Source organism: Nomascus leucogenys, chromosome 22a, assembly GCF_006542625.1.
Source record: "Nomascus leucogenys isolate Asia chromosome 22a, Asia_NLE_v1, whole genome shotgun sequence".
Classification (NCBI taxonomy): Eukaryota; Metazoa; Chordata; class Mammalia; order Primates; family Hylobatidae; genus Nomascus; species Nomascus leucogenys.
Genome location: NC_044402.1, coordinates 45,017,431 through 45,033,347, shown reverse-complemented (window position 1 = coordinate 45,033,347; position 15,917 = coordinate 45,017,431). Strand labels below are relative to the sequence as shown.

At 45.8% G+C, this 15,917-nt stretch overlaps 1 protein-coding gene across 1 annotated transcript; it reads left to right on the top strand.

The window, feature by feature from the left end:
* Positions 1-8,970: 8,970 nt before the first annotated feature.
* On the top strand, positions 8,971-14,899 carry LOC115832397 (spermatogenesis-associated protein 31A1-like). The gene is made up of 5 exons (XM_030803198.1): positions 8,971-9,159; positions 10,235-10,328; positions 10,896-10,956; positions 11,212-11,807; positions 12,261-14,899. The coding sequence occupies exons 1-5, from the start codon at positions 8,971-8,973 to the stop codon at positions 14,819-14,821; spliced, it is 3,501 nt and encodes a 1,166-aa protein (XP_030659058.1). The 3' UTR covers positions 14,822-14,899.
* The last annotated feature ends 1,018 nt before the right edge of the window (positions 14,900-15,917 follow it).

The following is a 15,917-nucleotide window of genomic DNA, read 5'->3' as shown; positions in this document are numbered from 1 at the left end:
TAGTCTCACGTATGTCTTTATCAGCATCATTAAAACAGACTAATACAAGATCCTTTGGAATTGTCTGAGTTCCTAATTTGGATATTAACTTCTTATCAGCTGTATAGTGTGTAAATATTTTCTCCCATTCTTTAGGTTGTCTTTTAATTGTATTGATTGTCTCCTTTGCTGTGCTGAAGCTTTTAGTTTGATTTACTCCCATTTGTCTATTTTTGCTTTTGTTGTCTCTACTTTTGGTATCAAATCTGAAAATTTATTACAATACCAGTATCAAGGAGCTTTTCTCCAATATTTATGTCTAAGAGTTTTACAATATTGGTCCTATGTTAGGTCTTTCATCCATTTGAGACGATTTTTGTATGTAGGATGAGATAAGGGTTCAGTTTCATTCTTCTGCATGTGGATATCCAGTTCTCCCAACACCATTTATTAAAGAGACTAAACTTTTATCATTGTGTAATCTTGGCCCCAATGCTGAAGATCAATTGATTGTAAAGGCATGGATGTATTTCTTTCTGTGCTCCCTATTCTGTTCTCTTGGCCTACATGTCTGTTTTTATGCCAGTACCATACTATTTTGATTACTATACCTTCACAATTTAGTTTGGAATAAGGTAATGTGATGCTTCCACTTTTGTTTTTTCTGCTGAAGGATGTTTTGACTGTTTGGGATCTTTTGTGGTTGCATATGAATTTTAGAATTGCTTTTTTCCATTTCTTTGAAAAATGCCCTTGAAATTTTGATAGGGGTTGCATTATGTCTGTAGATCATGCTGAGTAATAGGGATATGTATCTTCTTCAAATTCTTTCATCAGTGTTTTATAGTTTTTGGTATATACAAATTTTACAGTCTTATTTAAATTTATTCCTAAGTAGTTAATTTTTTGATGCTATTCTAAATGAGATTGTGTTCTTTCAGATGGACTCTCACTCTGTCACCCAGGCTGGAGTGCAGTGGTGCGATCTCAGCTCACTGCAAGCTCCGCCTCCTGGGTTCACACCAATCTCCTGCCTCAGCCTCCCGAGTACAGGTGCTTGCCACCACGCCCGGCTAATTTTTTGTATTTTTAGTAGAGACAGGGTTTCAGCGTGTTAGCCAGGATGGTCTTGCTCTCTTGACCTTGTGATCTGCCCACCTCGGCCTCTCAAAGTGCTGGGATTACAGGTGTGAGCCACTGTGCCCGGCCCGAGATTGTTTTGTTAATTTCTTTCTGGGATACTTCGCTGTTAGTATATAGAAATGTAACAGGTTTTTTAATGTTAATTATGTGTTCTGCAAATTTGCTTGTTTCTTAATTTTAACAGGTTTTAATTGGAGCCTTTAGAATTTTCTCTATATAAGATCATGTCATTTCAAATAGAGACACTTTCACTTCTTTTCCAATTTGGATGCCTTTTATTTCTTTTCTTACCTAATTGCTCTGCTAGGACTTACAGACTTTTTCAGAAACCCCCCAAAATAATCTAAGGGAGTCCATTGTCACTAGACCTGCTTTATAAGAAATCTTAAAGGGAGTTCTTCAAACTGAAATGCAATAAGACTAATTAGTATCATGAAACCATATGTAGTTATAAAAAGTCACTGGTAAAAGTAACTATACAGTCAAATTCAAAATATTCCTAATACTGTAATGTTGCAGTATAATCACTTTAACTTTTAAAAGGTTAAAAGACAAAAAAATTACAAATAAATATAACTACAAAATAAAGAAAAAAATAAATGCTGACATCAAAAAAACAAAAAGTGGAGGAGAGTAAAGTGTAGGGTTTTGTATGTGATTGAAGTTAAGTTGTTATCAACTTAAAATAGATCATTATAACTACAATCATACATTTCTTAATGTGGATATGTTCTGAATAATGCCTCATTATGCAATTTTGTCATGATGTGAATATCATAGAGTATACTTACACAAAATTAGATAATACCACCTACTACACACCCAGGCTATATGGTATAACCTATTGCTTCCAGGCTACAAATCTGTACTGCATTGTACTATACTGAATGCTGTAGGCAACTGTAATACAATGATAAGCATTTGTGTATCTAAATGTATCTAAACATATAAAAGATACAATAAAAATGTTATAACCTTATGGGGCCAGCATTGTATATGTGGCCCATCAATGACCAAAACATCTTTATGTGGAACATGAGAGCATACGATGTTTTATGTAAGCCTCAGGATAATCGCAAAGACAAAACAGGTAATAGATACACATGAAAATTTTACCACGTTTAAAAAAGAATTAATACTAAGACACAGAAAAGAATCAAAGTATACCACTACAGAAAATAATCAAAATAATCAAATCATGCACAGCAAAAGAGAAATAAAAGAACAAAGAAACTGCAAAACGCCTATCAATAGTTACTTTAAATATCAGTGGACCAAATTAGAAAAGACACAGAATAGCTGAATGGTAGTAAAATGAGAACCAAATATATGCTGCCTATAAGAGACTCACTTCACCTTTAGAGACACATACACTGAAAGGAAAGAGAGGGAACAAAAAAAAGAAAGAGTAGCTATTCTTACAACAAACAAAATAGACTTTAAGTCAAAAACTGTAACAAGAGACAAAGAAAGTCATTATAGAATGAGACAAGGGTCAATTCATCAAGAGGATATAATTACTACAAATATATATTCTCCCAACATTGGAGCACCTAATTACACAAAGCAAATATTAACAAATCTGAAGAGCAAAGTGACAACAATAATAAAATAACAGTAGGGGACTTCCATATCCCACTTTCAACAATGGATTGATCATTCAGACAGATAATCAATAAGGAAACAGATGACTTGAACCACACTATAGATCAAGTGGACCAGACATATACAGGACACTACTTTCCAAAACAGCAAAATACACATTCTTCTTGAGCATACATACTACATTCTCCTACACAGGTCATATATGGGCCAGAAAACAAGTCTTAGCAAATTTAAGAAGATTGAAATCTTACCAAGTATTCTTTTTGACCACAGTGGCATGAAACTGAAAATTGAAAACAGGAAAAACTTAGAAAAGTGACAAATATGTGGAAATCAACCAACGCACTCCTGAACAACGAATAGATCAAAGAAAACATCAAAAAAGAAATAAAATTTCTTGAGACAAACTAAAATGAAAGCACAACATACTAAAACTTATGAGATGAAGCAAAAGCAATTCTAACAGGGAAGTTTATACAGATAAGTGCTAAATGAAGAAAAAAGATCTCAAATAAACAACAAACCTCAAAGAAATAGAAAAGAAAAAAATGAAGCCCAAAATTAGAAGAAGGAAGGAAATAACAAAGATCATAGCAGAAATAAATGAAATAGACTAGAAAAACAATAGAAAAGATCAATGAAATGAAAAGCTGATTTTTTGAAAAGATAATGGCCGGGCACGGTGGCTCATGCCTGTAATCCCAGCACTTTGGGAGGCCGAGGTGGGCAGATCACGAGGTCAGAGATCGAGACCATCCTGGCTAACATGGTGAAACCCTGTCTCTACTAAATATACAAAAATTTAGCGGGGCGAGGCGGCGGGCGCCTGTAGCCCCAGCTATTCGGGAGGCTGAGGCAGAGGAATGGCATGAACCCGGGAGGTGGAGCTTCCAGTGAGCCGAGATTGCGCCACTGCACTCCAGCCTGGGAGACAGAGCGAGACTCCGTCTCAAAAATAAAATAAATAAATAAAATAAAAATAATAAAAATTGACCAACATTTCACTAGGCTAAGAAAAAAGAGAGAAGCCTCAAATAAATAAAATTAGAATAAAAAAGCAGATATTAAAATTGGTACCATAGAAATACAAAGGATAATAACAGTCTACTCTAAACAACTATGTGTCAACAAATTGTTTAACTTAGAAGAAATAGAGAAATTTCTAGAAACATACATCCACTAAGACTGAAACATGAAGAAATAGAAAATCAACACAAATAATGAGTAAAAATATTGAGTCAGTGGTCAAAAAGCTCCTGAAAAAGAAAAATCCAAGACCAGATAGCTTAGTGGAGAATTCTAGCAAATGTTTAAAGAAGAATTAATACCATTTCTTCACAAACTCTTCCAGAAGTTGAAGAGGAGGGAACACAAACATTTTTTATGGGGCCAGCATTACCCTGATTACAAAGACAGAAAGGGACACTACAAGGATGACAGATACTTTTAAGGTGCAAATGATGTATTCTTGGATTTGGAAATACAGGATTTGTTTGTACAAAGATTTGTGTGTGGATAGGTGGATGTGTACTGGTGTGTGCATGCATACATATACAAGCTTACCTTGTTTTATTGCACTTCACTTTATTACGCTTCTCGGATATTGCAGTTTTTACAGGCTGAAGGTTTATGGCAACCCTGCATCAAGCAAGTCCACCAGTGCCACTTTTCCGGTAGCATGTGCTTATTTTGTATCTCTGTGTTACATTTTTGTAATTCTTGCAATATTTCAAATGTTTTGTTATTATTATATCTGTTATGGTGATCTGTGATCAGTGATCATTGATATTACTATTGTCATTGTTTTGGGGCATCACAAACCATGCTCCAAAAGACAGTGAGCCTAATTGATACATATGTGTGTTCGAATGGTTCCATCGATCTGCCCTTCCTCCACCTCCCCGTCTCCTCAGGTCTCCCTGTTTTCTGAGACACAGTAATACTGAAATTAGGCCAATTAATAACTCTACAAAGGCCTCTATGTGTTCAAGTGAAAGTAAGAGTCACACATCTCTTATTTTAAATCAAAAGTGAGAAATGATTAAGGTGAGTGAGGAAGGCATGTTAAAAGCTGAGACAGGCCGAAAGCTGGGATTCCTACACCTAACAGTTAGCCAAACTGTGCATGAAATTTTCTTGAAGGAAATTAAAAGTATTACTCCAATGAACACACGAGTGGTGTGAAAATGAAACAGACTTACGCTGATATGGAGAAGGTTTGAGTGGTTTGGATAGAAGATCAAACCAACCACAACATTTTCTTAAGCCAAACCCTAATTGAGAGCAAGGCCCTAACTCTCCTTAATTCTCTGAAGGCTGAGAGAGGTTGGGAAGCTACAGAAAAAAAGTTTGAAGCTAGCAGAGATTGGTTCATGAGGTTTAAGGAAAGAAGTCTTCTCCATAAGATAAAACAGCAAGGAAAAGCAGCAAGTGCTGATGTAGAAGCTGCAGCGAGTCATCCATAAGATCAGCTAAGATAAGCAACAAAGGTGGCTACACTAAACAAAGGTTTTTACTGCAGATAAAACAGCCTTATATTGGAAGAAGATGTCATCCAGGACTTTCACAGCCAGGTAGCAAAATAAATGCCTGGCTTCAAAGCTTCAAAGAACAGGATGACTCTTTTGTTAGGGGCTTAAGCTGAAGCCAAAGCTCATCTACCATTCTGAAAATTCTAGGGCCCTTAAGAACTATGCTACATCTACTCTGCCTGTGCTCCATAAATGGCACAAAGCCTGAATGACAGCACATCTGTTTACCACATGAATATTTTAAGCTCACACCTGAGAACTACTGCTTTAAAAAAAGATCTCTTTCAAAATATTATTGTTCATTGACAATTTACCTGGTCACCCAAGAGCTCTGATGGAGAACTACAAGAAAATTAAAGCTGTTTGCATGCCTGCTAATACAACATCCATTCTGCAGCCCATGGATCAAGTGTTTAGACTTTCAAGGCTGATTATCTGAGAAATACATTTTATAAGACTGTAGCCACCATGTATAGTCGTTCCTTCGATAGATCTGGGCAAAGTAAGTTGAAAACCTTCTAGAAAGGATTCACCATTCTAGAAGCATTTGCAATTCATGGGAGGAGGTTAAAATTAAGAACATTTGTGATTCATGGGAGGAGGTCAAAATATCAACATTAAAAGAAATTTGGAAGAAGTTGATTCCAATCCTCACGGATGACTTTGAGGGTTCAAGACTTCCGTGCAAGAAGTAACTGCAGATATGGTGGAAATAGCAAGAGAACTAAGATTAAAAGATGTGAAGAGAACTTAAGATGTGGCTGAATTGCTGAAATCTCATGATAAAATTTTAACAAATGAGAACTTGGATGAGCAAAGAAAGTGGTTTCTTGAGATGGAAGCTACTCCAGGTGTAGATGCTGTGAACCTTGTTGAAATGACAACAGAGTATTTAGAAAATTGCATCGACTTAGTGGATAAAGCCGTGGCAGGGTTTGAGAGGATTGTCTCCAATTTGAAGGAAGCTCTACTGTGGGTAAAATGCTATCAAACAGCATTGCATGCTACAGAGGAATCTTGAAAGAAATAGTCAATTGATGCAGCAAACTTAATTGTTGTCTTATCTTAAGAAATTGCCACAGCCACCTCACCTCCAGCAGCTCCCACCATGATCAGTCAGCAGCCACAACACGAGGCAAGGCCACCGACCAGCAAAAAGATCATGACGCTGAAGGCTCAGGTGATTGACAGCATTTTCAAACAGTAAAATAATTTTTGACTAAGGTATGTACATTGACTTTTTTAGACATAATGCTATTGCCCACTTAACAGACTACAGTATAGTATAGACCTAGCTTTTATATGCACTGAGAAACCAAAACTTCTGTGTGATTTGCTTTATTACCATATTTGTTTTATTGCAGAACTGGCCACCAGAATCTTCCATTCCCCTAGAACGCCCTTCAGCCAAGCCACGTGTTTTCCCCTCACCCATCATACACCCCCCCCATTCTGGCCTGCCCTCCACCTCCTCCAAAAGCCTTCATTGCTCCCCCACTGCTGGACTGCACTCTGACTCCATCTCACCATGACTCGGGGCACTTCCATTGGGCACTGCCCTAAAAAGCTCATCTCCACAGTGGCCTGAAACCAAACCCACAGTGTCTCTGAGGTATGCCTATATAGCAGTCCCATAAGTTATCGTGCACTTTAAGCATTACCAAGTCCAGAACTGTAAATGCCATACATCTACAGAAATACCACTTGAAGATTTAACTACTTATAATTCTTTCATAATTAGAATTACAAATTTTGAATATTAATTATTGTAATTGGGGGAGGGGCCAAGCTGGTTGAGGAGAAACAGCTCTACTCTGCAGCTCCCACTGAGACAAACATGAGCAGCCAGTGAATTCTGCAGCCAGTGAATTCTGCATTTCTAACTGAAGTGTCCAGATTCCCTCATTGGGACTGACTAGGCAGTTGGTGTGACCCATGGAGAGCAAGGCAAAGCAGAGTTGGGCAACAGTTCACCCAAGAGGTGCACAGGGCAAAGGGACCTCCCTCCTCCAGCCAAGGGAAGCAGTGAGGGATTGTGCTACCCGCCCGGGGAACTATGCTTTTCCCACAGATTTTTGCAAACCCCAGATCAGGTAATCCCTTGTGAGCCCACACCACCAGGGCCCTGGGTCCCAAGCACAAAGCTGTGCAGACCCATAGCAGGGGCTCCAGTCGGCAGCCACTTGGGCAGGTACTGAGCTGTAGGAGTTTTTGCATACTCTGGTGGCTTGCAGAAATCCAGTGAAGCAGGAGAAATCCAGTGAAGCAGGAGATCCATCAACTCCCATGAGAAGGGGGCTGAAGCCAGGGAGCCAAGCAGACCCACTCCCACGGAACCACACAAGCTAAGACCCATTGGCATGGAATCCCCACTGGCCAGCACAGCATCCTGGAGTCTGCCTAAGAAGACCAAGTTCCTGGGGGGAGGGGTGACCGCCATTACTGCGGGTCTAGTCGGTGGTTTTCCCCTTCCAGTGCTAGGAGACTGGGTGGTTTGCGCTGGGCAGAATTCCCCACAGTGCAGTAGAGAGGCTGTGGCAGATATACCATTACTGTATATCCAAAGGAATATAAATCATTCTATTACAAAGATACATGCATGTGTATGTTCATTGCAGCACTGTTCCCAATAGCAAAGACATGGAATCAACCCAAATGCCCACCAATGATAGACTGGATAAATAAAATGTGGTACATATACACCATGGAATACTATGCAGCCATAAAAAGGAATGAGATCAAGTCCTTTGCAGGCATATGGATGAAGCTGGAAGCCATTATCCTCAGCAAACTAACACAGGAACAGAAAACCAAATACCACGTGTTCTCACTTACAAGTGGGAGCTGAACAATGAGAACATATGGACAGAGGGAGGGGAACAACACACCCTGGCACCTGTCAGGGGAGGGCCGGTGGTAGAGAGAGCTTCAGGAAAAATAACTAATGCGTGCTGGGTTTAATACCTAAGTGATGGGTTGATAGGTGCAGCAAATCACCATGGTACACATTTGCCTATGTGAGAAAACTGCATGTCCTTCACATGTATCCTGAAACTTAAAATAAAATGAATACATAAGTACATAAATTTTAAAAGATAAAAAAATCTTAATTGTATGTGGGTAGGTCCCTTTGATTGAAAGTCAGATAGAAATAATTTTTTAAAACTTGCTATTCAAAATTTGCAAAACTAAGAGTAAAAGAAATTTACATTTTTTCTCTGTATTGATACAAGACAAAAACATTGTGTGGAAAAGCTGGAGTTGAGGACGAATGAGATTCTGAGAATAAAAATCCCTGGTACATAGCCAAAATTTCAGAACTTCAGATTTTCAAGGGCTATAAAATAGGTAACTTCAAGCCACCGTCTCCAATAGATAAAAGGAACCAGGTAATATCTATGTTCCAGGGAGAAAGAATAGAAAATCGGCTCAGCTCTATCACTGACAAAACTTAGTGAGAAGGAGGGATGTGGGAGGTGGGAGGGTGGGGTGATCCCCGGCTTGGGGGGGTAGAGAGGGGCTGTGCTTTAGCCTCCCACTCCTCCTGCCCCTCCCCCTCCCGCCATCCCTCCCCCTCCCACTGCCCCTCCCCAACAAAGGAGCCCTTTGTGATGTCAAGGCCCCAGCTCTGTGACACAGGCCTGGGCCCCAGTCCCTGGTCTCCACCGGGATGCCCAGAGCTCAGTTGCTTGAAAGCAACGCGCCTATTCACATGGAGAATCTTCCCTTTCCTTTAAAATTACTTAGCGCCTCATCACTGAACGCCCCCAGCCCCACACCATGGGTGTTGGATATCCTCCTCACCTTGGTGTTTGCCCTGGGGTTATTCTTCCTATTACTCCCCTACTTCTCTTACCTCCGTTGTGACGACCCCCCCTCACCATCGCCTGGGAAGAGAAAGGTGAGGAGCCCTCAGTTCAAACCCACAGAGCTTGATTCTCTCCTTTCTTTTTATTATTAGTTCCACTTTTCCAAATCCAGTGGAGAGACTTCTGCGATGGGAAGTCTCAGAAGAGACCAGAACATCATGCTTCCAGGGAGAGGCAGGGCAGCCAGGGCTTGGTAGGGGTAGATCGTGTACTGGGATTTCCATCCCAAGCTCTCAGTCCATCTGTGGGGGAGTGCAGGAGGCATCAAGGAGAAATCAAACCCGTGGACTCAGCCCCAGGACCGGTCATGAGACTGGGGAGGTCCCTGTCGGAGACAAGGCCCTGAGCCCTGGCTCATCAGCCACTTTCTGGGGCAGGTGGCTCGGGGCCCACCCTCCTCTGTGTGGGGTGATCTGGGGCCTGTGCTGGGCCCCCAAGGGCCTCCCACCGGGGTCTGACGTCTCCTCTGGTCTCCTGGGAAGCAGAATCCTACCTGACAGCTCAGCAGTTCCTGCGGGCCTGAGCCTGGGTGTCCTGGAGAGGAGGAACAGGGACTGACGTCGTCCGTGGTGGACCTCATATTGAAAATCCCTGTGTGTCTGTGTGTTATTTTTACTTTATTTATTTTATTTTATTTTTTGAGACGGAGTCTTGCTCTGTCGTGCAGGCTGCAGTGAAATGGAGAGATATTGGCTCACTGCAACCTCTGCTTCCCGAGTTCAAGCTATTTTCCTGTCTTAGCCTCCTGAGTAGCTGGGATTACAGGCACCCGCCACCACACCTGGCTAATTTTTGTATTTGTAGTAGAGACGGGGTCTCACCATGCCCAGGCTGGTCTCAAACTCCTGACCTCAGGTGATCCACCCGCCTCGGCCTCCCAAAGGGCTTGGATTACAGGCGTGAGCCACCACACCCCGCCCCCTCTTCCTGTTTTTCTAAGAAGAAAAGGAGTTTGTCATCCATTTAAACATGAGTGGGAGGAAGCACACAGAGCTCCCTGAGCAAGACTAAGACAGCCATGTGGTTCGTGAGTGCAGCGTGCTGCGGCTGGGCTGGGGGCGGAGAGGGAGAGCTGGTCCTAGCTCCTCGCCGTTTCTTGTCTCCCAGCGTCATCTTGTCTCCCCACGTCATCGTGTCTCCCAGTGTCCAGTACGGTGGAGGGGGAGGCCCAGAGGCAGGATGAAAAACCACAGTCTGAGAGGTAAGGCTCTGCCAGGGCACACTAAGATTAATTTGATCTCGTCTGTCCCAGAGGGAACTGACTCTGAAGAAGTCAGTTGAAGAAGCCTGAGGTGGGGGCTCCTAGGAAGGAAATCAGAACCCCGGGTCCTTCTCAGATTCCATGCCGGAATGAAGCCATGGTGGGCCAGGGACTGGGCATTACCCAGCAGGGGGCAGTGTGTGTGTCCTGGGGAGACCAATGCCTGCCTGGATGCGGAGGGGGGTGAGGGGGCCTCCCGCTCCCTGGGAACAGCTGTTCAACTCTGCTAAGGCTGATAGCTCTTTGAGACCACCCCAGTCCTTTCTCCCCACAGGGCAGTTGTGAGGACTGTGGGGGTGGGGGGTCCCTGTGTGGAAGCCCTTTGTGAATGACAAAGCCCTGCCCTCCATGCCTTGCTATTACCGTTGGGCCATGTGGCTTTGGACACAGATGTGTGGGTTCCAGGGTCTAATTCCCCATGGTCTTCCCTGAAGAAACAGCCACTCAGCCTCCTGTGAGATCCCAGGCCCCTCCCTCACTGCCCTAACCCGGTCTCCTGATTTCCAGCTTGTAGACAGTGCCCGAGAGGCCTGGAGGAGACCTGGGACCTGCTTTCACACCTGCAGAGGTGAGGCACTTCCCCTTCCCTGCATCCTTCCTACCAGGGCTGGGATGCAACCCCAGGGCCATAGGCAGCCTGGAGCTGACCTGGGATGGGGAGACCTGGGGGGCAGAGGATGGGAGTACAACCCTGGGGCGAGGGATAGCAGGAGAATCGGGCACTCAGGGTGTGGGGTGGTGGAGGGGCTGTGGCCCGAGCGCCCACTCTGCCCTTCGGCCCCACCTGCTCCTGGCTGCAGCTCATGCCTCCTGTCTCCTGCAGCCTCCTGGAGCCACACCTTGACAAAGGTGGCCTTTCTCAGCTCTCCGGTCCAGACCTCCCAGGTGAGGTGGGCAGAAGAGCACCTGATGGAGCCTCCCGGTCCTCTCATGAGCCTATAGAAGATGCTGCTCCCATTCTCTCCCCGGTAGCTTCCCCGGATCCTCGAGCCAAGCATCCTCAGGATCTGGCCTCCACCCCATCACCAGGCCCAAGGACCACCTCAGTCTCCTCCCTAAGTGCCTCCCAGCCACCAGAACCTTCCCTTCCCCTAGAACAGCCCTCACCCGAGCCACCTGCACTTTTCCCTCACCCACCACACACGCCTGATCCTCTGGCCTGCTCTCCGCCTCCTCTGAAAGGCTTCCCTGCTCCCCCCCTGCGGGGCTCCACACTGATGACTCCATCCCCTGAGGGGGCACTTCCACTGGGCACCGTCCCTCAAAGCTTGTCTCCACATGGAGATTTGGCGGCTTCTGTCCCAGCCATCGCAGGCCTTGACAGCTCAGTCAGTCGTGTTTCTGCCTCCTCCTGGTGGCAGGAGACTACCAGAACCTGGTGCGCCTTCAACTCATCAGTCCAGAAAGATCATCTTTCCCGCCACTCACCAGAGACCTGTCAGATGGAAGCTGGTAGCCCGTTTTTGCTCAGCTCTGATGGCCAGCATGCCGTGGGGATACAAGTCACAGAAAGAGCCAAGGTCAACATTTGGAAAGAAAAAGAAAATGATGGATCATTTACAGACCAAATGACCCCAGAAAAGCACTTAAATTCTTTGGGGAATTTAGTGAAATTGGATGCTGAGCAGGACACCACAACCCCAAAACCATTCTGGAACATGGGAGAGAACTCGAAACAGCTGCCCAGTCCTCAGAAGCTCTCAGATCCTAGGCTGTTGCAGGAGAGTTTTCGGAAGCATTATAGCCAGCTTTTCTGGGGCCTCCCCTCTCTGCACAGCGAGTCCCTGGTGGCTAATGCCTGGGTAACTGACAGGTCTTATACTTTACAGTCTCCTCCTTTCTTGTTCAATGAAATGTCCAATGTCTGCCCAGTTCAAAGGGATACTACACTGTCCCCACTGCCTTTCCAGGCCCAGCCCCTGTCCCATCTGGGGCCCGAGTCCCAACCCTTTATTTCATCCACACCCCAATTCCGGCCCACACCTATGGCTCAGGCCGAGGCTCAGGCCCATCTTCAATCCTCTTTCCCTGTCCTATCTCCTGCTTTTCCACCCCTGATTAAGAACACTGGAGTAGCTTGCCCTGCATCACAGAACAAAGTGCAAGCTCTCTCCCTACCTGAAACTCAGCACCCTGAATGGCCTTTGTTGAGGAAACAACTAGAAGGTGGGTTAGCTTTACCCTCTAGGGTCCAAAAATCTCAGGACATCCGTAGTGTCTCCACTCCTAACCTTCCCCAGGAAAGCTTGACATCCATTCTGCCTGAGAACTTTCCAGTCAGTCCTGAACTCCAGAGACAACCGGAGCAACACATAAAAAAGTGGATCATCCAACACTGGGGCAACCTGGGAAGGATCCAAGAGTCTCCAGATCTGATGCAGCTTGGGGACGAATCGCCAGGGACAAGTCAGGCCAAGGGCAAACCCAGGCCCTGGCAGTCCTCCATGTCCACAGGCGAAAGCAGCAAGGAGGCACAGAAGGTGAAGTTCCAGCTAGAGAAGGACCCGTGCCCACATCTGGGGCAAATTCTGGGGCAGACCCCACAAAATCTATCCAGGGGCATGGAAAGCTTCCCAGGGAAGGTTCTGGGGGCCACCTCTGAGGAGTCGGAAAGGATCTTGAGGAAGCCCTTGAGGAGTGACTCGGGAAGTGATTTACTAAGATGCACAGAGAGGAATCGTATAGAAAACCTCCTGAAAGCCCACATAGGCAGGAGGTTGAGCCAGACCAACGAGGGCTTGGTCCCCCTGACTGTGCGTCGATCCTGGCTTGCTGCCAACCAGGCTTTTCCCGTGCCCAACACCCACGTGAAAACCAGCAATCTAGCAGCCCCGGAAAGTGGGAAAGCCTGTGTGAACACAGCCCAGGTGCTTTCCTTCCTCGAGCCGTGTGCTCAGCAGGTGCTGGGAGCCCACATTGTGAGGTTACGGGCCAAACACAGGTGGGGTCTACCCCTCACGGTCCTCAAGCCCATTCGGTGCTTTAAACTGGAAAAGGTTTCATCCTTGTCCCTTACACAGCTTGCCGGTCCCTCCTCAGCCACCTGTGAATCTGGGGCTGGCTCAAAAGTTGAGGTGGCCACGTCCCTTAGAAAGCCACCAATGGCAAGTCTGAGAAAGCAGGTGCTGACCAAAGCATCTGTTCACATGCCAGAGAGTCTTCTGGCCTCCTCACCTGCATGTGAGCAGTTCCCGATGGTCCCACGAGGGATGCCATCTTGGAATGGTCATGGGCCCTTGAAGGCTCCTTCAGCTGGACAGGAGGGCAGGTGGCCATCTAAGCCCCTCACATACAGCCTCACAGGCAGCACCCAGCAGAGCAGGAGCTTAGGAGCCCAATCTTCAAAGGCTGGAGAGACCAGGCAGGCAGTGCCACAACCCAGAGTCCCCTTGGGAACCTGTAGGCTGGCAAACCTCCAAGCCACAAGTGAGGATGTGCGTGGTTTTGAGGCTCCAGGGACCAGCAAAAGCTCTCTACTCCCTACAGTGTCTGTCTCCCAAGATCCAAGAAAGCTGTGCCTTAGGGAGAAGGTTGTTAGTGAATTTGAGCCTGGAATGGCCATGAAGTCAGAGACCCAGCCTCAAGTTTCTGCCGCTGTTGTGCTCCTTCCAGATGGGCAAGCATCTGTTCTGCCCCATCCTTCAGAGAATTTGGCTTCTCAGGTGCCCCAGGGCCATCTCCAGAGCATGCCTACTGGGAACATGGGGGCTTCCCTGGAGCTACGTGACTTCACGGCAGCCAGAAGGAGCAACCTGGGGCACAAGGAGATCAAGAACCCAAACTGTCAAGGCTCATGTGAGAGCCAAAGCGCGATGTTTCCCTCTACTCACAAGAGTGAGAACTCTAGGAAGCCCTACGAGGGCTTAGAAAAACATGAAAACTTAGAAAAACATGAAGAGGGGCTTGAAGGATTGAGGACTCCTCAAGTTACCCCAGTCAGGAAAACAGAAGACACCCATCAGGATGCAGGCATCCAGCTACTGCCATCAAAGAAACAGCCTCCTTCAGTAAGCCACTTTGGAGAAAACATCAAGAAATTTTTTCAGTGGGCTTTTTCAAAGAAAAAAAGTAAGCCAGCACCAGTCACTGCTGAGAGTCAAAAAACAGTAAAAAAGAGATCACGTGTGTACAGCAGCAGTGCTGAAGCTCAGGAGCTCATGACAGCAGTTGGACACATACTGGAGAAGAAAATGTCACCTTGCCATGCGCAGCATGCCTCGAAGGTAAATCAGCACAAACGGGAGTTTCAAGCCCCCGTCTGTGGGGTTCCCTGCAACCACAGGCACCTCTTCTACTCAGAACACAGCAGAATGCTGAGCTATGCAGCCAGCAGTCAACAAGCCACTCTCAAGAGCCAGGGTTGTCCCAACAGAGAGAGGCAAATCAGAGATCAGCAGCCCTTGAAAAGTGTCCGGTGCAACAATGAACAATGAGGCCTGCGACATCCCCAATTCTTGCTCCCCAAGAAAGCTGTATCCCCAGTCAGTCCCCCTCAGCACCGGCCAAAGACACCCGGTGCCTCCAGCCACCATCACCACTGTCCAAGGCACTGTCTTCTTTGGGAAGGTATCTGATTTGGTCAGTCACAAATTCTTTTTAGCCTTCCCTAGAGAAAAACAAATCCCCAAGAAAAAATTCACTCTGTAGAGAAAAAATATTTTTTCTCATGTTAGTACATGCAGAACATTTAATATTCCACAATATATATGGTTTTTTATTCATAAGAGGGTGATGGCTTTTATTTGTGCCGTGCTTGGTGTGAGCTTGGTTTCTGGAAGCGACAGGACATGGAGGGATGCTGACAGTGGTGCTGTAAGCCCACCTTCATCCTGAGTTCCTTCACTGAACCTTAGGGTTCCGTAATACTGTCTTTACACAAACAACCAAAAATTCTAAAAACAAGATGAGAAAAACCTATGAAGATCCCACTCTGAAATGAGGTTCAACCCATCTTTCCACTACTACTGTCTACCTCAAACTTTATGCAGCTGTAGGGAGAAGGTTTGCAGAGATGTCACAGGGCTGAACATCTCCATGCAGGCTCCAGGAAGTGCCACAGCCCAGTAGCTTCATGTGTCACAAAATAGTGGAAGTTTAGGTGGCAGAGTGCTGGGCCCTGAGTTCAGAAGTGGGAGCAGTCTTGACCCTGGGTATCCTGGTGGAGAATAGGTAATGTCTGCCCTGGGAAGCCCCTACTCTCCCTGACAAAGGCTGGGATGGAGATGGGCCCTCTTAGCTCAGCCAACATGTGAAGCACGGAGTCCCCATCCCACTGTCTCTCCCTTTCTAGCACTCTGGAGTGGCAGTGGGGACAGACCTTCCAGCTCTGTGCATGTGTAGGTGGGGTCTGGAGCCCGGGGGGGCCATGGAGGCTGCTGAGGGCCATGAAATCCCCTGCCCCAGATGAGTGAATGACCCTGCTCCTGGGTTACCGGCCTTTGTCTATCTCACCTACGTGTCTCTCAGCTTCAGAGTAGTTCTGGGTGAATGCAGTAGGGTATGCCTGTGTGTGCAGAGGCTTCTGATCGT